Raw genomic sequence first — 18,551 nt, 5'->3', positions numbered from 1 at the left:
TCAACATTAGGAGTGGCTCTATGTGTGTGTATGTGAGATAATGTGCTGCAGGGCAGAGGTCTGTTGTCTGGCACACATCTCCGCAGCTGCACATGGATTATCCTGATGCTGGAAGACTGAGCAGAGATTCTGAGAGTAAATCTGCCGTCCAGGCTCAAAATAGCAATCGTGGACATGCAGCGAGGAAATTCAAGGTTCAATAAGGACTGTATTATGTACTGCCATGTCATTTTCATCTGTGCTGGTGTCCAGCTGTAAGGTTTTTCTTTTTTTGTGGGGTTTGGGTCAAAGCAGTGCACTGAAAGATGAAAGGCTCATCTTGATTCTGTTGAGACAAAAAGGAATCGCTTCACTGGGTACCAAGAAGAGGTGCTTGTCAGAGGCCAGGGCATGGGAATGTAATATTCAAAAAGTGATGTAACCATTTAATCTGGGTTATTTCTATGAATTCTGTGATAACACCTTTGCAGTCCTCTAGGAAAGGGAAGCTAAAGAGATGGGATTCAGGAACGGCAGGGCAGAGAAGGCCATATAGCAACAGCACTGGTTCAACAGACTATAAGACACATAGCGCATTTTGTATATACTTCCTTAGGCATGGACAGGCATGAGTTATGGTTCATGCCAGTGTTAGGTAAGCAGGTTCAGGATTCCATTTCTCAGTCCTATAACTTAAGGATGTAAGGGGTCAATCAGTTTAGAGAATGAAATGAATTATGACATTCATTTATCTGTTCACCTGACAGATTGTGGTAGTGTGTGCATACAGATTGTAAAATGAATACACCTTTCCAGTCAGGAGAAAATGTTGCACCAATGGTAGTGATGCAGAGAGATATGGGAAAACTCCAAATCTCTAAAATTGCAGAACTTTGCTTTTACAGACTAATTGAATGGCCTATTGTAATGTTTCAAACACGGTCAGACGCTTGCAGATGTAACTTACAGAAAGGGCTTTACTGGTAGAAACAGAGTTCAAAGTCGTAGTCGATAAGCAGGCAGAGTTCAGATCCGGAAGGCACACGAAAGAGACAAAGTTCAGCCAAGGCAACAGTCCAAAAAGGGAAAAGCAGTAGCATGGTCTAAGGTACAGGCAAGTGGTCATAATCCAAAATCAGAGACAATAGCAACCAAGTCCAAAGGGCAGAGCAAAAAGGGCAGAGACGAGAAAACGATAAGCAAAGGTCATACACAAAATACACGACAATAGAATAAACGCTCAGTAGGTCACCAACTGGATACAATACTTCGCAACTTTACTAAGCTAAAGCCCGGGCTTATATACTATACTAAGTATATCATATGACACATAACACAGGTGAATCACATCAATACTCTGGAGAGCTAGAGCGCTGATAGGAGCGCGGTGTCACATGAGATGCCATGTGACTTCCCATAGGATCCTGGGATATTGAGTCCGTTTTAGTCTTATCGCCTACGGGAAGATCAGAAGTCATGTGATCTCCCAGAGGATTCTGGGAGATCGAGTCCGAATCTACAAGGGGTTTCGGAGGCTGTGTGACACCTATTGCAGTATGATCACTATTAACATGCATCCACTAGTTTTTCAGATCTGATTTACTAAATAAACCTCAGAAAGTTCCACAGAATAAAATACAGCCTTTGTTGTAACTCCAGGAACCAATCATTAAGCTCTATTACGAGAGCTTCTTAAAAAAAGCCTAGTGCCAAGAACAGCTGGCCTATCACAGTCAATACTAGAGCTTTTGAAGTTCCACAAGATGCTGTATTCTTTTATCACTGCATATCTTTATTCATTGCATGATACAAAGAGTTTCACTGTTTCTTTTCACTTTTAGACAGACGCCTGAGACTCCTGCAGCCATGCGTTCATGCAGCCCTCCAGGCTCTGTAGTCTTCATTCTCATCATTAGCAGGTAAGGAACTATTAAAGCCTGTTCTGACCTTCTCTGCTTAAACATGCACTCATCCTGATTAGTATGTACTGTGTCCTACAAAATTCTTGGCATCCTTCTGAGACCTTGGATTTGTGGACTCGGGTTTAAATCAGGGGACTGATTATCACAAAAGCTTGATTCTTTTGCCAGTGTATCATTTTTTGTGTGTATGGAGTTGGAGGTATGTTTAAAGTAATTGTCCTACTGTTAGATCCTTCCGCATCTTTAGTCTTTAGTCTTTTGATCTGATATTTAATAGAGTCAGAGGTGCAGACCTAATGAAATGTATGTTCTGTATAATCACTAGAAAATGATTAGGATATGTAATCACTTAAAAAGTGGACATAGTTTTATTAGACACTTCTGTAACCTAAGAAAACGTAGCCAGTTTGCATTGAAGAACCTGTAGTTACTGAATAACATCAGATCAAGTTGTTAAACAACCTTTGTCATTTAACATAAGATATTTTTTCATTGCCTTTCTGGCCAAATTTTACCAAAGGTGCCATTAATTCTGGAGGGCTGTTTTTCTGTAGGCTGGGTCATCTCTATTTCTGCATGTTCATTTGCTTTGATGACCTGGCGATAACCTTCTCACTTTAAAAGTCATTTTCCAAGCCTACCTTATGTTCTTAGGAGGTCTGCTGACAAACCTAAAGTAGTGTGTGGGACGTGTATTTATTTTGGTAATAGGATGCCAGACTTAAACACTGCAATGCACCATGCTAGCAGGAAACCTGAGGCGGAAACCCATTTTTGTCTGCAACTTCTCCTGGGTGTTAAGCGTACATGATGACGTACCCGCTGAGGAGACAAGCGCAGTATAATTTAGCTTTTGCTACTTTGGCAGTAAATGAAAGACTAGCTGCCTTAAGTATCTATTCACACAGGATTATGTGGGCCTGGTAAAAGGTGTAGCGATGGTAGGATGGAATTACAGCTAATCCGTAAGGACTTTTTGGTCGAGCTTGAATGGCTGTACTGCAGTGTGAGTGTGTGTGGGTACAGATGAAAATAACAGCCTTCATATGCTGTCCGTTCTCTTCTCTGCTTGCTCAATGTTATCCTCGCTTGCAGAGGTACAGTAACTAAAGCACTAACATGATTACAGATAGCCCAGTTTAGCTCGGATGCATTGATTTACTGCTCCTGGTTGGGCTTAACCTTGCATGTCCAGGCAGATTTGGGTTAATGAGATGTGGGTCTCATCAGGGATCTTGCTGGTCAGGGCTGTGTTTTTATGCTGGTGGTGAGTGATTCTGAACCAACTAAGGAAGCTCTGCAGTTCATGCTTTCTGTGAATGGCCAGTCTCCTCTGGAGCAGATCAAAGAAGGTGGAAGGGCAAACAGCAGTGCCAGTCTGCCTCACCATCTGTCACCCTGCATACACCTCCCATTCACCTCCTCTTGCTTGTAGACAGACCAGCAAACCAAGCAGACACGAAGGCTCCACTGAGCATGCTCAGATGGGTGTCGAGTATTCCAACAGGCAGATGTTAGAGACAAAGTCTTTCAAAGGTATAAATTACTCTGGGGATACAAAACAATATCCAAGTGTTTGAATCTCCCAGTGAGCTCTGTTGGACCAATAATCAGGAAGTGAAAATTGCATCACGTCATCCAGACTCAATTCAATGCCAGACACCTTGTGTGCTTCAGGAAAACTTAGATTTACAATAAAAAGTGCACAGTCAGTATTTACAATAAGTCTTGGTAAAGAGGAGTAGGTGCTTCATTTTAATTATACTGTGCTCCTCACTCTATTTTGTAGTCTGAGATGCATTGTAGCAAAAGCATAACAAGGAGGTGACTGATCTTTTAATCTTTTCATTAGCACTGACGCACCATTGCACCTATTTAATAAATCTCAACAGCCCCTTTCCAATGCAAAAACAGTGCAAAATGTTAGTAAATCTGCCCCAGTAACTTTGGAATTGGATAGAGTGGTATAAGACTGGGTACAGAGGTTCCAATCACTTGTCTTTGAGCAGACAGTCCAGTCTACATGACTGCCCGGAGAGTATGTTCCTAAGTTAAGCTTTAGCTAAAACATATACATTGTAAGCTTGCTACTTTCTCAAATATAAAATAGATATTAAAGAGTCTGAGTTTAAACTTAGAATTTAAGCAAGTTTTAGATTTGTGAAGGAGACCAGCATTCAGGTAGACCAGCCATCACCTCAAAAGAGGCAGTTCAGTGGCTGAAAGTAGAGTAAAGGTGCACCAGCACACCTTTGACTTGTGCAAGGAGGTGGCAAGAAAGACTCTATCACTTAAGTAAAATTTGCCAGAAAGCATAACATTTACCCAACTAGGATGTGATGACATATTTTGGGAATTGGAAATGGTATACCTGATGTATATGTATACGTATTTATCCCAAATAACTTAAAGCTGTTAACACAGCAAATGGAGGCCCTGCCAAATATTAATGTGTGCACTTATACAAACAGCATATTTTAATTTTTTTCTTTTCTTTAATGTATCTACTGACAATAAAAATATTGATTGGAAATATGCATCATTAAGTCAGAGGGGACAGATAACTTTCAAGGGGCTTGAAAAATTTCGCAAGAAGCTGTAAGAGGCCTCTGTCAGCACAGTCAAAAAGATTAAACAGAGACTTTCAAAAGGTGAAAGCTCAGTAAAGGGATGACTAGAACTCACAATTCAGTGCTAAGTGTCTCATATCTAAAGAGATTTCTCTCTGAAGGAATTGCTTGGCCTGGGATTCTCTGTTTGTGCTAGTTCAGATGACCTGGTTTGAGAGGCCTACAATAGCATCTTGGTTTGGAGTAACATCAATATTTTTTTTTTTAATTGGATGCATATTAAAGCACTGAAACTGCAGTTGATAAATTCTGCTCCTATTAGCATTTCAGTATTTTAGATTCACTTCTGCTTCTCTCTGATCTGTTTTGTTTAGTTTCTTATGAAGGTTGAAAAAACAGCTTATGTTATGCAAACTCAATAAATAACTTGATGCAATTTTTCAAGTCTTCAAGATGTACAATAGTACATGGTGCTTTATTTTATGAAAGAATATTTAATTTTTGAACAGCAGTACAGTAGGAAGACGTTTCTTTGAAAAAGGGCTTGTGGGTTTGAAATTGTCTGAGAGATTTTCAAAAGCAGCTGGAGGTTGTGAGCTAAGTCAGTAAGTCACACAAGTGATTACACACATACTTTGTAAGATGTTTATGCTGCTTTGATAAAATAAGAGGGACTAGTGAATGAGATCACATCTGAATAAATGTTTCTATATAATCCCTTTCAAAATCTGGGTGCTAAACTCATCCCAAAATATTAATTTCACGGTCAGATACTAGAACTTTTGAAAGGACAGTGTGGAGAATGTCAGTAAAACTTTTTACAGTAAAATTTATTTATTATTGCAATAAACAAGAAACAGTTCACTGTTAACTAAAGCGCATGTAGTTTTAGTATAATAACTAAACATTTTTTCATAATCATGGCTCAGTATCTCAAAATTACAAAAGAGCATCTGATACTATCTAATGCGATTAAATCGTGTAATTATGAAATTGTGTGACATAAGCATAAAAAATCATTTTCATGACATACTAATTTATTATAAGACTGAATAATTAAAAGACAGTACATCAACAATGAGATAGTAAGTCATTACATTTCTGAAAATCAGAATGACACAGGTTGAAACATTTGGTCAAAAAGCAATGGCAACAAATGAATAGATGTTCATGCTTGCATAGGAATAGCTACATTTCTGTGGAGGAATATTTACATCAGTATCTGTGCATTAACATTTACATATCTGTGGAGGAGCAGTTACACATTTGTGGAGGAGCAGTTATACAGTTATACACAGCATCTGTGCAGAAACTGTTACATATCTGTGGAGAAAAAAGACAAACCTCTTTCATATGTAGAAATTACCAAGGCCCTCTTTCTCATGCCTTACCAGAAATCGAATGGACCAGATGGCTACCCAGCAGTATTCTATCCACAGTTTTGGCTCTTAGCTTTGTTTGTAAAAGTAATTTCAGAAATTTTCCAAAATGCAATAATTCCTCAACACATGGACACTGCACATATCACACTTATTCTAAAACCATTCCATTGCCTCCTTGTATCATTAATGATCTCAGACATAAAAATCATATGCAAAGCTCTATCAATTAGAATGGATTCTGTAATCTTCTTACTCTTAAGTACAGATCAGACTGGATTCATTAAAGGGAGGCAGTCTTCAGAAAACACACGAAGACTATCTGACTTAATCCACATGTATAACAGCAAAATCTCTCCAAATGAGTCGCCATTTATATGGCATCCCTGAATGCTGAAAATGTGTTTATTTTGCAATAAAATCTCTGGTATTTAGTCAAAATCACACCATCATAAAATTATCTTACATGCAGATGACATTTAATTATATATCACCTATCCTTCACTGTCTGTTCCGTCAGTCCATAGTCTGATCAGCAGCTATAGCAAGATGTCTGACTTCTCCATCAACTGGTTGAAATCCGAGTTTCTGCCTCTGAGAGAATTTAACTGGGATGCCTTGGTCCTGGACATACCAGCTAAAGTATCTTGGTATCTCTTCACATCTTCCCAGTCCTATGTGATTTATACAAAATCAATGTGTCTCTACTGCAAAAAATCAAAGACAAACTAGAAAGATGGAACTACCCTTATCCTTAATTAGCGAATATCCACAATTAAAATGAAATCAATCATCTGTTTTTGTGACCCCACCCTCTGGCTGGTTCAGTCCAGTTCTTAATAAAGAAGTTCTTTGGAATCACCAAAAGGCCCCAATCAATTTATCCACCCTCCAAAAGCCGAAACATTTGGGAGGTCCTTTTATTACTATTTCTGATCATATCAGCATTTCACATTCAACATTAGACAAGTTACACAACTCAACTTCGGTTAGACATCAGATACAATTTAATTCAAGAAGTAGTCATTAACGGTAATCCCTTCATAAACCAAATGATCAAATCAACAGATTGTTAAAAATATAACACAGTAAGGACCAGCATAATTGCCTGGTGGAAATCCAATGATATCCTTAATCACATTTTCTTTTCTTCAATGCACACTCACTGTAATCAACAGTAAACAGTTCATATTTTCAGCCTGGAGTCAGAGATAAGTAACCCACCTGTGACCTGTTTTTCACTAATGGCTTGTTTATGACCTTCGACATTGTCAAGGAAAAATATAATGTACCAGATTACTGTCATTATACAGTCAGTGAGCACTTTATTAGGAACACCTCCTTATATCTACACTCATTGTCCGTTTTATCAGCTCCACTTACTATATAGGTGCACTTTGTAGTTCCACAATTACAGACTGTAGTCCATCTGTTTCTCCGCATACTTTGTTAGCCCCCTTTTACCCTGCTCTTCAATGGTCAGAACCCTCACAGTACCACCACAGAGCAGGTATTATTTGGGTGGCGGATCACTCTCAGTACTGCAGTGACACTGATGTGGTGGTGGCATGTTAGTGTGTTTTGTGCTGGTACGCAGCTTCGCCACTACTTAACACTATACAAAACTATAAACTGTGAATTGAATGAGCCAACAGATATTGGCCAGGGTTTAAAAAAACAATTTTATACCTGATATGTTCTTACAAATCTGTTGAGGAGCAGTTATATACAGTATCTGTACAGATACAGTTACATATCTGTGGAGGCAATTAGATACATTATCTATTTAGAAACAGGTACATCTTTGTGAAGGAGCAGTTACATATAGTGTCTGTGCAGCAACAGTTACAAATGTTTATCTGTACAGGAACAGTTACATATCTAAGCAGGAACAGTTACGCAGGAACACTTACATATCTATGCAGGAACAGTTACACAGGAACACTTACATATCTATGCAGGAACAGTTACATACAGTATCTACACAGGAACTGTTACATACAGTATCTACACAGGAATGGTTACATACAGTATCTATACAGAAACAGTTGGCTCCCATTGTGAGGCTCAGAGGCAGCAGAGTGTTATAAGACATGTTTCTTTTGTCTCAGTGGGGGGTTTAGCTGAGGAGAGGCTGTCTCTCCTGACCATAGATAGAGGCAAGAGGGGGTTTGAATAATGTGAGCTGGAGGCACAGCCTGTCTGGTTTGGAACTGAGCTGCCTCTGAGGCAGGAGGCAAACTAGCCCTCAAAGAGAGCTCCAGTTACACACACACACACACACACACACACACACACACACGTCTATCAATCTAAACACCAGAGACACAGGCTAGATTTAGAGCTACTGTTGGCTCAAAGTCAAGTGAATGGAAGGAGAAAGGGAAGAGATAAGTGTGAGTTTTCAAAGCCTTATCTGAATGATTCTTACTGTTCAGTTTGACTTGGGAGATTGTGAGCAGAAAACTGAAAAAGCCCCAGTGCTTTCAGTGCTTTTTGGCATTTTCCTGTTTTGCCTAATGAGTCTCAGATCAAATTCGTGTACTGGAAGTCCCTGATGATATTGTACCATTTTTTCAGCCAACAAAACCACAGTTTTGCGGTTAACACAGGCAGAAGTTGACGCATCAGGAGAAGATGAATCCAATGAATGAGAAAATAATTCATTTAAATGTGCGTCATTCCTACCAAATGCAGTCATGTGTATTAATGCTGACAGGAGTGAGGAGTGAGCTGAATCAGAGCGTGTTCATGTATATGAATGTGTGAAGCTGTTTTGTCAGATGCCCATGCAGATGAGATGGATGATTGTCAATGGTCAGAGCTTGCAGACATAATCTGTTTCTAGCCAGCATTCTTGCCTGTTCAACTCAGTGACCAATTACCCAGGATTCCCTCGTTCACGCAACGGGCAGCAAGCAGAAAGCCTCCCTTTTGATGGGCGATGAATCCCTAATGATCCTTTGAAGAGCTGTGTCCACAGAGAGTAGGTAGAAGGGAGTCAGCTGCACACTTTTCAGAGAGGCCTCAGTCTATGTACTAAAAAAAAGTGATGCATTAAATTTACTTGAATCAAATGTGTACATCATTTCCACATCAATAAACCTTTTGCTTTTCTGTGCACTTACTTCTGGCAATAATTGTGTTGATGTAATGAGAAAGTTATGTACACATATATTTTTTTTTAAAAATCACACTGTACCTGATCTTAATTGAATTATGGAAATATTTCAAAGCAATTAAATGTCTTTCAAAATAAGGCAGTTGTATTGATCCAACAAAATTTACTTAAATTGGCTAAACTAAATCTACTATTACATTTCCAACTCAATTAAAGGTCATTGAACTAGATTTACTAGTGTTGATTTAACTTGGGCCAATTTGTTTTCCTAGAGTTTAAAAGTGGTCACTATAGTGTCCAGTCAGTTTAGAAACATGACCACAGAATAGAACCAGAGAGTAAACGTAGATCTACAGGACCAGGTTTGGTGACCACTGTTGTAGAGGATGTGTTAACTTATTTTTAGTTGGAAAATCCACAAAACGTTTGACCAAGGATGTTCAAACTTTTGCATACATCTATATAAGTGTATATATTTATAATTCACAATTATTTTGGCCTACAGGGAAAAAGAATAAAGCAGGAAAACACTTTTAAACCTTAGAAGTACAGCGATTACAAGGTGAAGCGGCATCTTTGCTTGGGTAGGTGCTGCAGTGTTCAATGAGATGGTTAATTCAGCTCCCCTAGCATGTAATGTATACCCACTAGGGAGCTGACTCTGACTGTACAACCGAGTTTGGTGGCTGAGTTAATCTCACAGAAATCTTCCATGTGTCTAGAGTCACCCACACAAACATACTGTAATTAGTTTTCTGGATATTTTTAGATTCTAGCTGTAGAGTTACTGCTGAAAACAAATTAATGCATAATTTAGAAAGCCCATTTCCACCCAGCATGCAGTCCTGCTATATATAAAAGTGTGCGCTTTCAGATGTCTTGAAAGTGATGGAGAAAATAAGCATGTGCACACTGTGGAGAGTATATATAAAACACAGCCTGTGGCTTGTATGGCCTTGCTTTAACAGCAGTATAATTTGGATACTAATGTGCTGAAGCATAAAATCTTAAACAAACAGTATTAGTATGAAGCGGACTTGGGTGGGCAATGTGATTATTCATGTTTTTGCCATAAACAATGTCACAGTATGCTTTTGTGTGTATGCTGTGGAAATCATCTATATATAAAGTCAGTGTGTATCTGAAACCCATACTGTGATGTATTTCTGTATAAAACACAGTATCAGGGAGGGTCTCTGAACTAGTTGGGAGTTTTAGCTTCATGATAGGTGGGGGTTATGTATTAACATATTATTGCTTAATATTGCATTATCTGTTTTATTTCAAGCTTTTTCCCCTGTCCACAGGGTGACATAGCAAAAAATCAGAAGATGTTTTAGAGGTGGGCAAAAGATCAGTAGAAATACAAGAATTTTGACTTTCGACTTTTAAATTTTATAATGTGATGAATTATGCTTAATAAAACAACTGGCCACTTCATTCAGTACACCTCCTTTTCTCTACACTCACTGTCCTTTTTATCAGCTCCACTTACCACATAGATACACTTTGTAGTTCTACAAATACAGACTGTAGTCCATCTGTTTCTCTGACCATTATAGAACAGCGTCAAAAGAGACTAACAAAGTATGCAAGTATGCAAGCTAAATAGCTAACCCAGCTGAAGGTGTAGTAAGTTTTAAAGGAATGTGATCTCTAGTTTACTTAAACTTCAGCTGTATTAACCAACAACTTTAGCTAAATTAGTTATTGTTTTAGCAAGAATGTTTGCTACTCAAACTACATGCTAACAAACCATTTCAAGTTTTGCTTCTTTTCTTCAAAGACAGCATGAAGGGCTTCGTCCATCAGACTGAAGGTTGTTATTATAAGACTCGTTATTTGAAACCATATCAAACCTGATGTCGCTGTGAGCTGCTGGAGAACAGCATCAGTTATGACTGCACATGACTGTAGCTTAACTGACATGCAAAGTCACAGAGTTGAGGTTACCTTAAGTTACTGCTTTGAGGTTAGTTGTTCTGATTTGATCAATTTTATTCATTTTTGTTCTCAGCCTGAAATTTCACGTGTCTGAGTCAAGTCTCGAGACATAGATTTGACTGTAAAGGAAAGTTGGGTGGTTGAGCTTGGGTGAATGGGACAGGCACAGGAATATTTTTTCTAATGCAGTTGCAAAATGACCTTAAATTTATGAAAAGCCTTTGAAAACGCACATATCTCATGGCAGCTCGACCTCAAGTGTATTACTACACCCTTATTTTTAGATTATACCACTTTTTCACTTAGATTACACTTTTACTCTTAGATTTTGAAACATTTACGACAGAAATATAAATAGAATCAAAAAGTTAATATGAAAAATAGCTCCGATCTAGAACTGCTGCATAAAAACACTACTTAATTAAGTATCGCATCACAAAGTCTTAAAATGAATATGTTACGTGGCTGATCAAGACAAAATGTAAACAAACTACAGATCTATCAGCAAATGGTTTTAGAGATCTTGTATTGCTTACAAAATAAGTATTTTGAATTTCGTTTTTTGCTCTTTGGACTGTATGTGTTCTAAATTTCTCCTCTCTCTGTCTCTCTTTTGTGGAGTAAACAAGTCTCCATGTCTGCAGTGCAGCGGGTATATGAGCTTCATTTGAGTCCCTGCTTTAGAACAAGCGTCCCCCAGAGTGTAGCGCCATATGTAAGAAACGTTTAGAGATACACTTATAAAAAAAGGCTGCATGATCGACCCCAGCACAACACCCTCATAAATATTCCAGAATGAAAAGAAAAGGCTTGGTGTCTCTGGGCAGAGCGGGAGACAGAGAGAGAGAGAAAGAGAGAGAGAGAGAGCTGCTGGCTGCCTCTTACAGGCAACAAAACATACGTGGGAACCATCACAGCAGCTTATTGACTGCAGAACTCGCTTAACCAGATCTCTCTCTCTCTCGCTCTCTCTCTCTCTCGCTCTCGCTCTCTCTCTCTGTATCTGCCTTCTTCCCAACACACACAGCCTCAGCCTCCCCCATCACCCCGCACATGCTGACTCCACCTCGTTTATCTAGTGGAACATACAAGCGCGCACACATAAACACACATGTGCACGCACACACGCACACACACAAACACACACACACACACACACACACAGACATACACATACACTCACTCGCTTTCTCTTTATTAATAGTAACAATGCTTGAGGGCCCCCTAATTAATACAAGAATGGTCATTGTGATTACTTGAGTAAAGAAACATGCAGTCCAGCAGATTTACAGATGCGCTGTAAAAAGAATCACTATGAAAATGAAATATATTGTATATGTTGTCATCAACAAAAATATAATATATTATAAAACATTTTCAAAGTGTTTAAGGGAATCATTCACCTTTTGTAAGTACACCAACACAATTAAAATTGAATTACACAAAAGTTAGTGTAATGTGACTGGCTGAGAAGTTTTCTAATATGACCCGATAATGGCATTCCAGATTAATCACTGTATGTATCATTCTGCAATCAACAGCACCAGCAAAAGGCCTTAAAAAATAACAGTCACTTCACTTTTGTTATGTGATGGTATATTCTTCTTATTCTTATATGACAATGAAGTCCACTAGCAACATCCTATTAACCATCTGGGACATCATCGCAACAACCTAGCAACCCACTAGCAATCAACTGGGATACTATAGCATCCGCCTAAAAACCCCTTACCACCTAGGATACCTTACCAAACACCTAGTAATACCCTAGCAACCACATAGGATACCATAGCAACCTCTTAGCAACACCCTAGCAACCACTTGGGATACTATAGCAACCGTCTAGCAAGCCTAAGTTGCACAATCACTCTGCATTTTCTTCCAGAAAAGCACTTTACTAGTTACAAGTATGAAGTATTTTCTGCCAAAAAGAACTACTTGTTGACAGCAAGCGACAAAACTTGACAGCAAGCAACAAAATGAGAAAACTAAAACCACTGTAATCAAGAAAGCTGTTTACACCAGATGCCATGGCAGAGCTCAGTGTTTGTCGGACGTCCTGTTTCTATTTTTGACATGTCACGTCACGCTGATGTTCCACCGTAAATACTACAGTTAAGACTATTGCCTATCATCAAAACTCGGTTAAACTAGACAAACACAGATGAGGGTTCAACTAATCCATCAGTTGAGCTGTATGACCCATTCTCCAATTTTTATAAGGATGCTGCTAGCCCGCTGGAAGTTTAAATGTGTTAGATACCTGAAAAGAGCCCCTGGTCAAATTACATGTTTTGTTGATTTTCTAAGAGAACACACTTCTGAACTTTTTTTTTAATACTGTGTATTTGCTGAATTTAACATACTGAAAACATAAAATGTGACCTGTGCAAAAGTTATGGCACAGTTAAGGTTTTATTATTGTTTTTTTTGTTTTTTTTTCACAAAATGTTAAACTTGTTTCCTGCAGTGGATGAGTATTTTCACTTAGAAAATCATTAAAGCATGTAATTTGACAAGGTTGTTCAAACTTTTGCCTACAACTGTATAACTTCAGTTGTAACGAAGTCTATGAAGAAAAAGCTGCCCCAAATGATACCATCCCAGATGGCATTCCTTCGTGTGCTGTCCCAAAACCAAAATACAGAAGTGATTTTAGCACTCTATATTGAAAATAACAATAATTATCATTTGTATACTTTAATTCTTTTTAGAATACATCCTGAAGATCTCAGAAATATATCATGTGTTAAATTTATGCTTAGGATTTGTGGAGAAAGACAAAAAATGTCTCAAATGACCTTAACTTAGTCTGCGTAATGAAACTCCAACCTATAATCATTAGGTTGAAGGGATTTTAGCATTTTAATGTTTTTGTAACATCTGTTGTGAAGGAATGTGTTTGTGGGCAGAGGTTTTTCGAAAACACTATTCATTCTGGCCATAGAGAAATCCAGCTTAGACCTGGAGTTCCTGGTGTGGGCATGACGCAGACTACACAATGACTTCAGTGGTCTATAAAGAAAGAAATAAAGCGACAGCATTTACGGACAATGAGTGTGAAAAAAAGGCCTTAATTAGTGCCGCAATGGGTAATTGGGAGAGTCGGGAGAATTCCTGGTGGGCCGCTTGCTGTGAGCTAATAAACTCAAGCATATACGCACAAGAACACTCAAACTATATTACATTCAAGTGTATGTCTGTAGTAATTTAGGGGTTAAACCAGCAGCCCCCACCTCAAGCGATACAGCTCCAATTTGCTGATTATAACTGAGACTCGTTAAAAAGATAACTTCAGTTAACTTACGTTTAGACGCCTAGACAAACGATAGCGAGGATTTTTTAAGGTGGAACAGAACATTTGAATAAGCTGACTTCAACCTCGAGAGATTAGCGTCACTGTGTGAATCTGACCACAATTTTATCCAATCTGCTGCTGGCTGATAGAACAGGCAGCTCTACTGAGTTTTTTGCTTCAATCCTTCAGTTTGTTATCAGCTCACCAGTGTCTGAATTTTTAAGCTCCAGTTGCGTTAAAAGTTGAACTGGTTTTCTTCCTGTCCAAAGCCAAAAACAAATGTAAAAAACGTCATCGTTGTCGGTTTTCTGCGAATTTGGTCCTTTTAGTGCTGTTTCATTACATAAGCTGGCCTGGGCTTTGTGAAAATGTCAAAGCAAACATCTAACGTAGTTAGTGTGTCAGGTCATCACAGGTAAGACCATAAATAAATCATAACCATGTTTCATATCTGCTGTGGCAATATGCTTTTGTCTACAGTTATTAAGTTTAGGTGTTTAAGATGATGGTTTTTAACTTTTTTGCTGATGTTTTTCAACTTTCATGTCATCTTCATTGAGTCTGTCTGCTTTGACAGTAACCTGTTTTCTTGGCTTTGATAAGTAGTAGGTTTTAAACTGGAACATCTTTAACTGTCTGACAGTTCTCGTCTTCTCTGGGCAAAAGTTGTGTCTGTGGTGAACATGCTGTATACTGAAGCTGCTGCAGTGTTGCAGTGTTGCATTTCTGATTGATTGTTCTTGTTTAGTATCAGGGTAGCAGTGTTGGAATATGTAAAATAATGACTGCACTGCCAACAGCCTGTAGCCTGATGTCATGACATTGTAGGACTTTAGCGTGTTTTGTGTGAGTGTGTGTGTGTGTGTGTGTGTGTGTGTGTGTGTGTGTGTGTGTGTGTGTGTGTGTAGTTTGGGGTGGGCTGATCTGCATCATTTAACTCCTGGGTTGAAAACAAATCCCATTCCGGCCATGGCCTTACTTAGCAGTTTTTTCTTTGTTAAGATTCCAACAATGTCCATCTCAAATCTCAAAGGTAACCTGTTTGGTGCTCTCAACAAGTGGATTTTTGTGGATGATGCCTGCAGTTCTAGTATAAACCATCATGACCATGTGTATGCTCAGTTTCAGGGATGTGTGCCTCTGACCCTCAGAAACAATATATCCTTTTTAAAAATTTGAATTAGCAATGATTTTTTTAAAATACTTGTGCTTTTTAACTTTGAGTACATTCAGGAGTATTAACTTTTATACTTTTACTTGAGTAAAAATGTAAGTCATACTTCAACTTTTACTTGAGTATTTTTTACTAGATTGCTAGTAAGGACCTTGTGTACTTCTGCCACCTCTGTTTGTGGGAGGAGGCTGGAAAGGCACTCTACCTGTTTTTTCTGTATCATTCTGCTGACTGGTTGCTAAGAAACAACAATTGTGGCTTTACTGTAAGGTTACCAGGACTACTATTTTGATGGAAGAAATTGCCAATATTAAAAACACATAAAAGAAACAACGTTAAGGGCTTCTTTATTTTTCTATTTTTACTTCGCAAAATTGCTGTATAAAATCAATAGAACACTCAAGGTCATGTCACACAGCTACGTTGATTTACAACCAAATGACAGCCATGAGGTTTACATCATGAATCACTCCCTCTTCTATACTATTGCTTTAGTGCAGCATGTGAGAAAGGGCAGTGATGAGCATTTCCATGTTGCGTCTGCAGGATCATCGAGGGCTCAAGCTCCAGCGCTGAAGAGGTGCTGCCTCCCACCATTCAGAAACTGATGAAGGGATACAACAAGTACCTGAGGCCTTTCTTCGGCGGTATGGATGCCAAGCTTTTACGTTTACCCACACAATTAAGCAACATAAGTGGTTCTTTAAAGTTTCATTTTCTCTAAAGGCTGTGTTAGCATTAAGTGCACAAGCAGACAGAATACAGAATTGGTTTTACTTAGCGGAAGTGCCTCGGGCATGAGCTAATGTAGTCCACTATAGTAACGCATGTGCATTAGAGCTTTTCTTTTCCATGAGTTCACTTCAGCCTGCCTTTAATTCTGCTGCTCTTTGTTATGCTGTGCTTTTGTATGGCTCTGCTGCAGATGGCCCTGTTACTGTTGGAATGAGTTTGGACATCGCCAGCATAGACACTATATCTGAGATCAACATGGTGAGATACTAAGTTGCAAAATATCCTGAAGAACAAAGTCCTATAGGTCATATATACAGTAGCTGTATTCTGTATATAAAACTGTATACTGTATCTAGCTATAAGTATCTGAAAGTATGTTTCAGTTTTGTGCAAGTACATATGTTTTAATGTCTTGGCTATGATACAGATGAAGGGTTTCATTCCAAAATGCTGTATATCTTTTCGTATAAAATTTTGGGCATAACAAGTTTTTGAGAAGAGAAGCAACTGACTTATTTTTATTTCTCTAATAAAATAATATGAATTATGATATATGATTAATATTTTTTGTATGTGTAATGTATATGTATAATTGTATGTGTAATATTATTTACATCTACATTGAAATTTTGCAAAATGTGGCAAAACATGCAATGGATGTTTTTTCTTTCTGCTTTCATTATATTTAAAACAGAAAAAATCTAATCTTCCACTTATGAACACAAACATGGCACTATTTAAGTGCAGAACCCACATTTTGGACAGAATTTCTCCACCTGCTTAAATGAGCTACAAGTGGGAGATAAATAATATTGAATTACACAATGTGTTTATTATCACTGGACATAACTCCAACTTCTAAGGATCAAGATTACAATTAGATTTAAAAGGCTGATATCATAGAAAACTTACATCAGTCTTAAAGGCACGGTAACAAAAATAGGCTGTTTAATTCTAAGGGATGATCATGTAATAAAGAATAATGAATATTTTTTGGTACAAAAAACACACACACACACACACATATATATATATATATATATATATTCGCAGTCACTGTGCAGAAGGGTTACAGAGTGTCCTAGCACACACTGTCCTAGCACACATATACAATGCGGACACACACTCACAGCCATGCACAACACTAATGTAAAGATATATTTGTGCATGTTCTGGGTCCCTTTCAGGACTACACGGCCACTATCTTCCTGCGGCAGCGGTGGACAGATGAGCGTCTGTGCTTCGATGGCAATAAGAGTCTAAGTTTGGACGGCAGGCTCGTGGAGCTCCTGTGGGTGCCTGACACATTCATTGTGGACTCCAAGAAATCCTTCCTGCATGACATCACTGTGGAGAACAGACTGATCAGGATATTCCCCAACGGAACCGTGCTCTACGCCCTCAGGTCCTCACACGTCTCTCACTGTCTCTCAGCCTGTCACTCACACCCTGCTGTTGTTGTTGTATTAAACATGAGTAAGGAAGAGGAGGGGGATAAAAGAGAAAGAGAGGATTTACCGTGAGGAGGGCATGGAGGGAGGGGAAGCTGGATGGGGAGAGAGTGAGGATGAGTGCAGTTTAGAAGGGCAGTGAGGTAGGATGAGAAGAGGAGAGAGGAGGACAGGGCAGAGTTTGTGCTCACTGAGCAGCTGGCATGCAGGATTAAGCTGGAAAGTGCCGTTACAGCGGATTGACTGTCATAGAGCTGATTGCCAACATAGCACTCACAGTGACATTCTGTCTCTCTCTTTCTACCTCCTTCTATTCTCTCTCTCTCTCTCTCTCTCCCTTTCCCTGTCTCTGTCTCTTTCTCATTCTTTTGCTCTGCTTTACTCTCTCACTTTTCATCTTTCACCCTCTCACTCTCTCTCTCGCTCTTTCTCTCTCTTTGTGCCCTCTCTCTCACTCTCTTGATCTCTATCTCACTCCTGCTTTTTCTCTTTCTTTCTGTTTCTCTCTTGTCTCTCTGTCTTTTTATCTCTGCATCTCCCTCACCCTCAACTCTCTCTCTTTCTCCCTCTCTTCTTTTTCTCTCTGTCTGTCTCTGTTTCTCTCTCTCGCTTTCTCTCTTTCTCACACTTTCTTCCTATGTAATTTTCTAATTTTCTCCTTCTTTCTGTTTGTCTTTCCCCCTCTTTGTACCCCTCTCTTTCTCTCTCATTTTCTGTCTGTCTGTCTGTCTGTCTCTCTCTCTCTCTCTCTCTCTCTCTCTCTCTCTTCTCTCTCCAGAATCACAACCACAGTGGCCTGCAGTATGGACCTTACTAAGTACCCCATGGACAAACAAACCTGCACACTCCAGCTGGAGAGCTGTAAGCCTCACATATGAAATATTTATCCACACATGCCAGGCAGCGTTTCTGTAAATTGCACTGCTTTATGGAGGAAAAAATTAGTTTTTACATCGAAAGTAATATATTCCTTTACAT

General features: G+C 38.8%; 1 protein-coding gene across 1 annotated transcript in view; it reads left to right on the top strand.

Moving 5' to 3' along the window:
* Positions 1 to 281: 281 nt before the first annotated feature.
* The window catches only part of gabrz (gamma-aminobutyric acid type A receptor subunit zeta), a 28,555-nt gene continuing 10,285 nt past the window's right edge, over positions 282 to 18,551 (top strand). The window contains exons 1-6 of the mRNA XM_036572761.1: positions 282 to 369; positions 1,821 to 1,898; positions 15,934 to 16,034; positions 16,313 to 16,380; positions 17,310 to 17,527; positions 18,352 to 18,434. Coding sequence (XP_036428654.1) covers positions 1,846 to 1,898; positions 15,934 to 16,034; positions 16,313 to 16,380; positions 17,310 to 17,527; positions 18,352 to 18,434 — 523 coding nt within the window. The 5' untranslated portion in view covers positions 282 to 369; positions 1,821 to 1,845. The remainder of the gene's footprint in view (positions 370 to 1,820; positions 1,899 to 15,933; positions 16,035 to 16,312; positions 16,381 to 17,309; positions 17,528 to 18,351; positions 18,435 to 18,551) is intronic.

This window comes from Colossoma macropomum, unplaced genomic scaffold, assembly GCF_904425465.1.
Source record: "Colossoma macropomum unplaced genomic scaffold, Colossoma_macropomum, whole genome shotgun sequence".
In the NCBI taxonomy this organism is placed as follows: Eukaryota; Metazoa; Chordata; class Actinopteri; order Characiformes; family Serrasalmidae; genus Colossoma; species Colossoma macropomum.
This window is presented reverse-complemented; position numbering and strand designations above follow the sequence as displayed.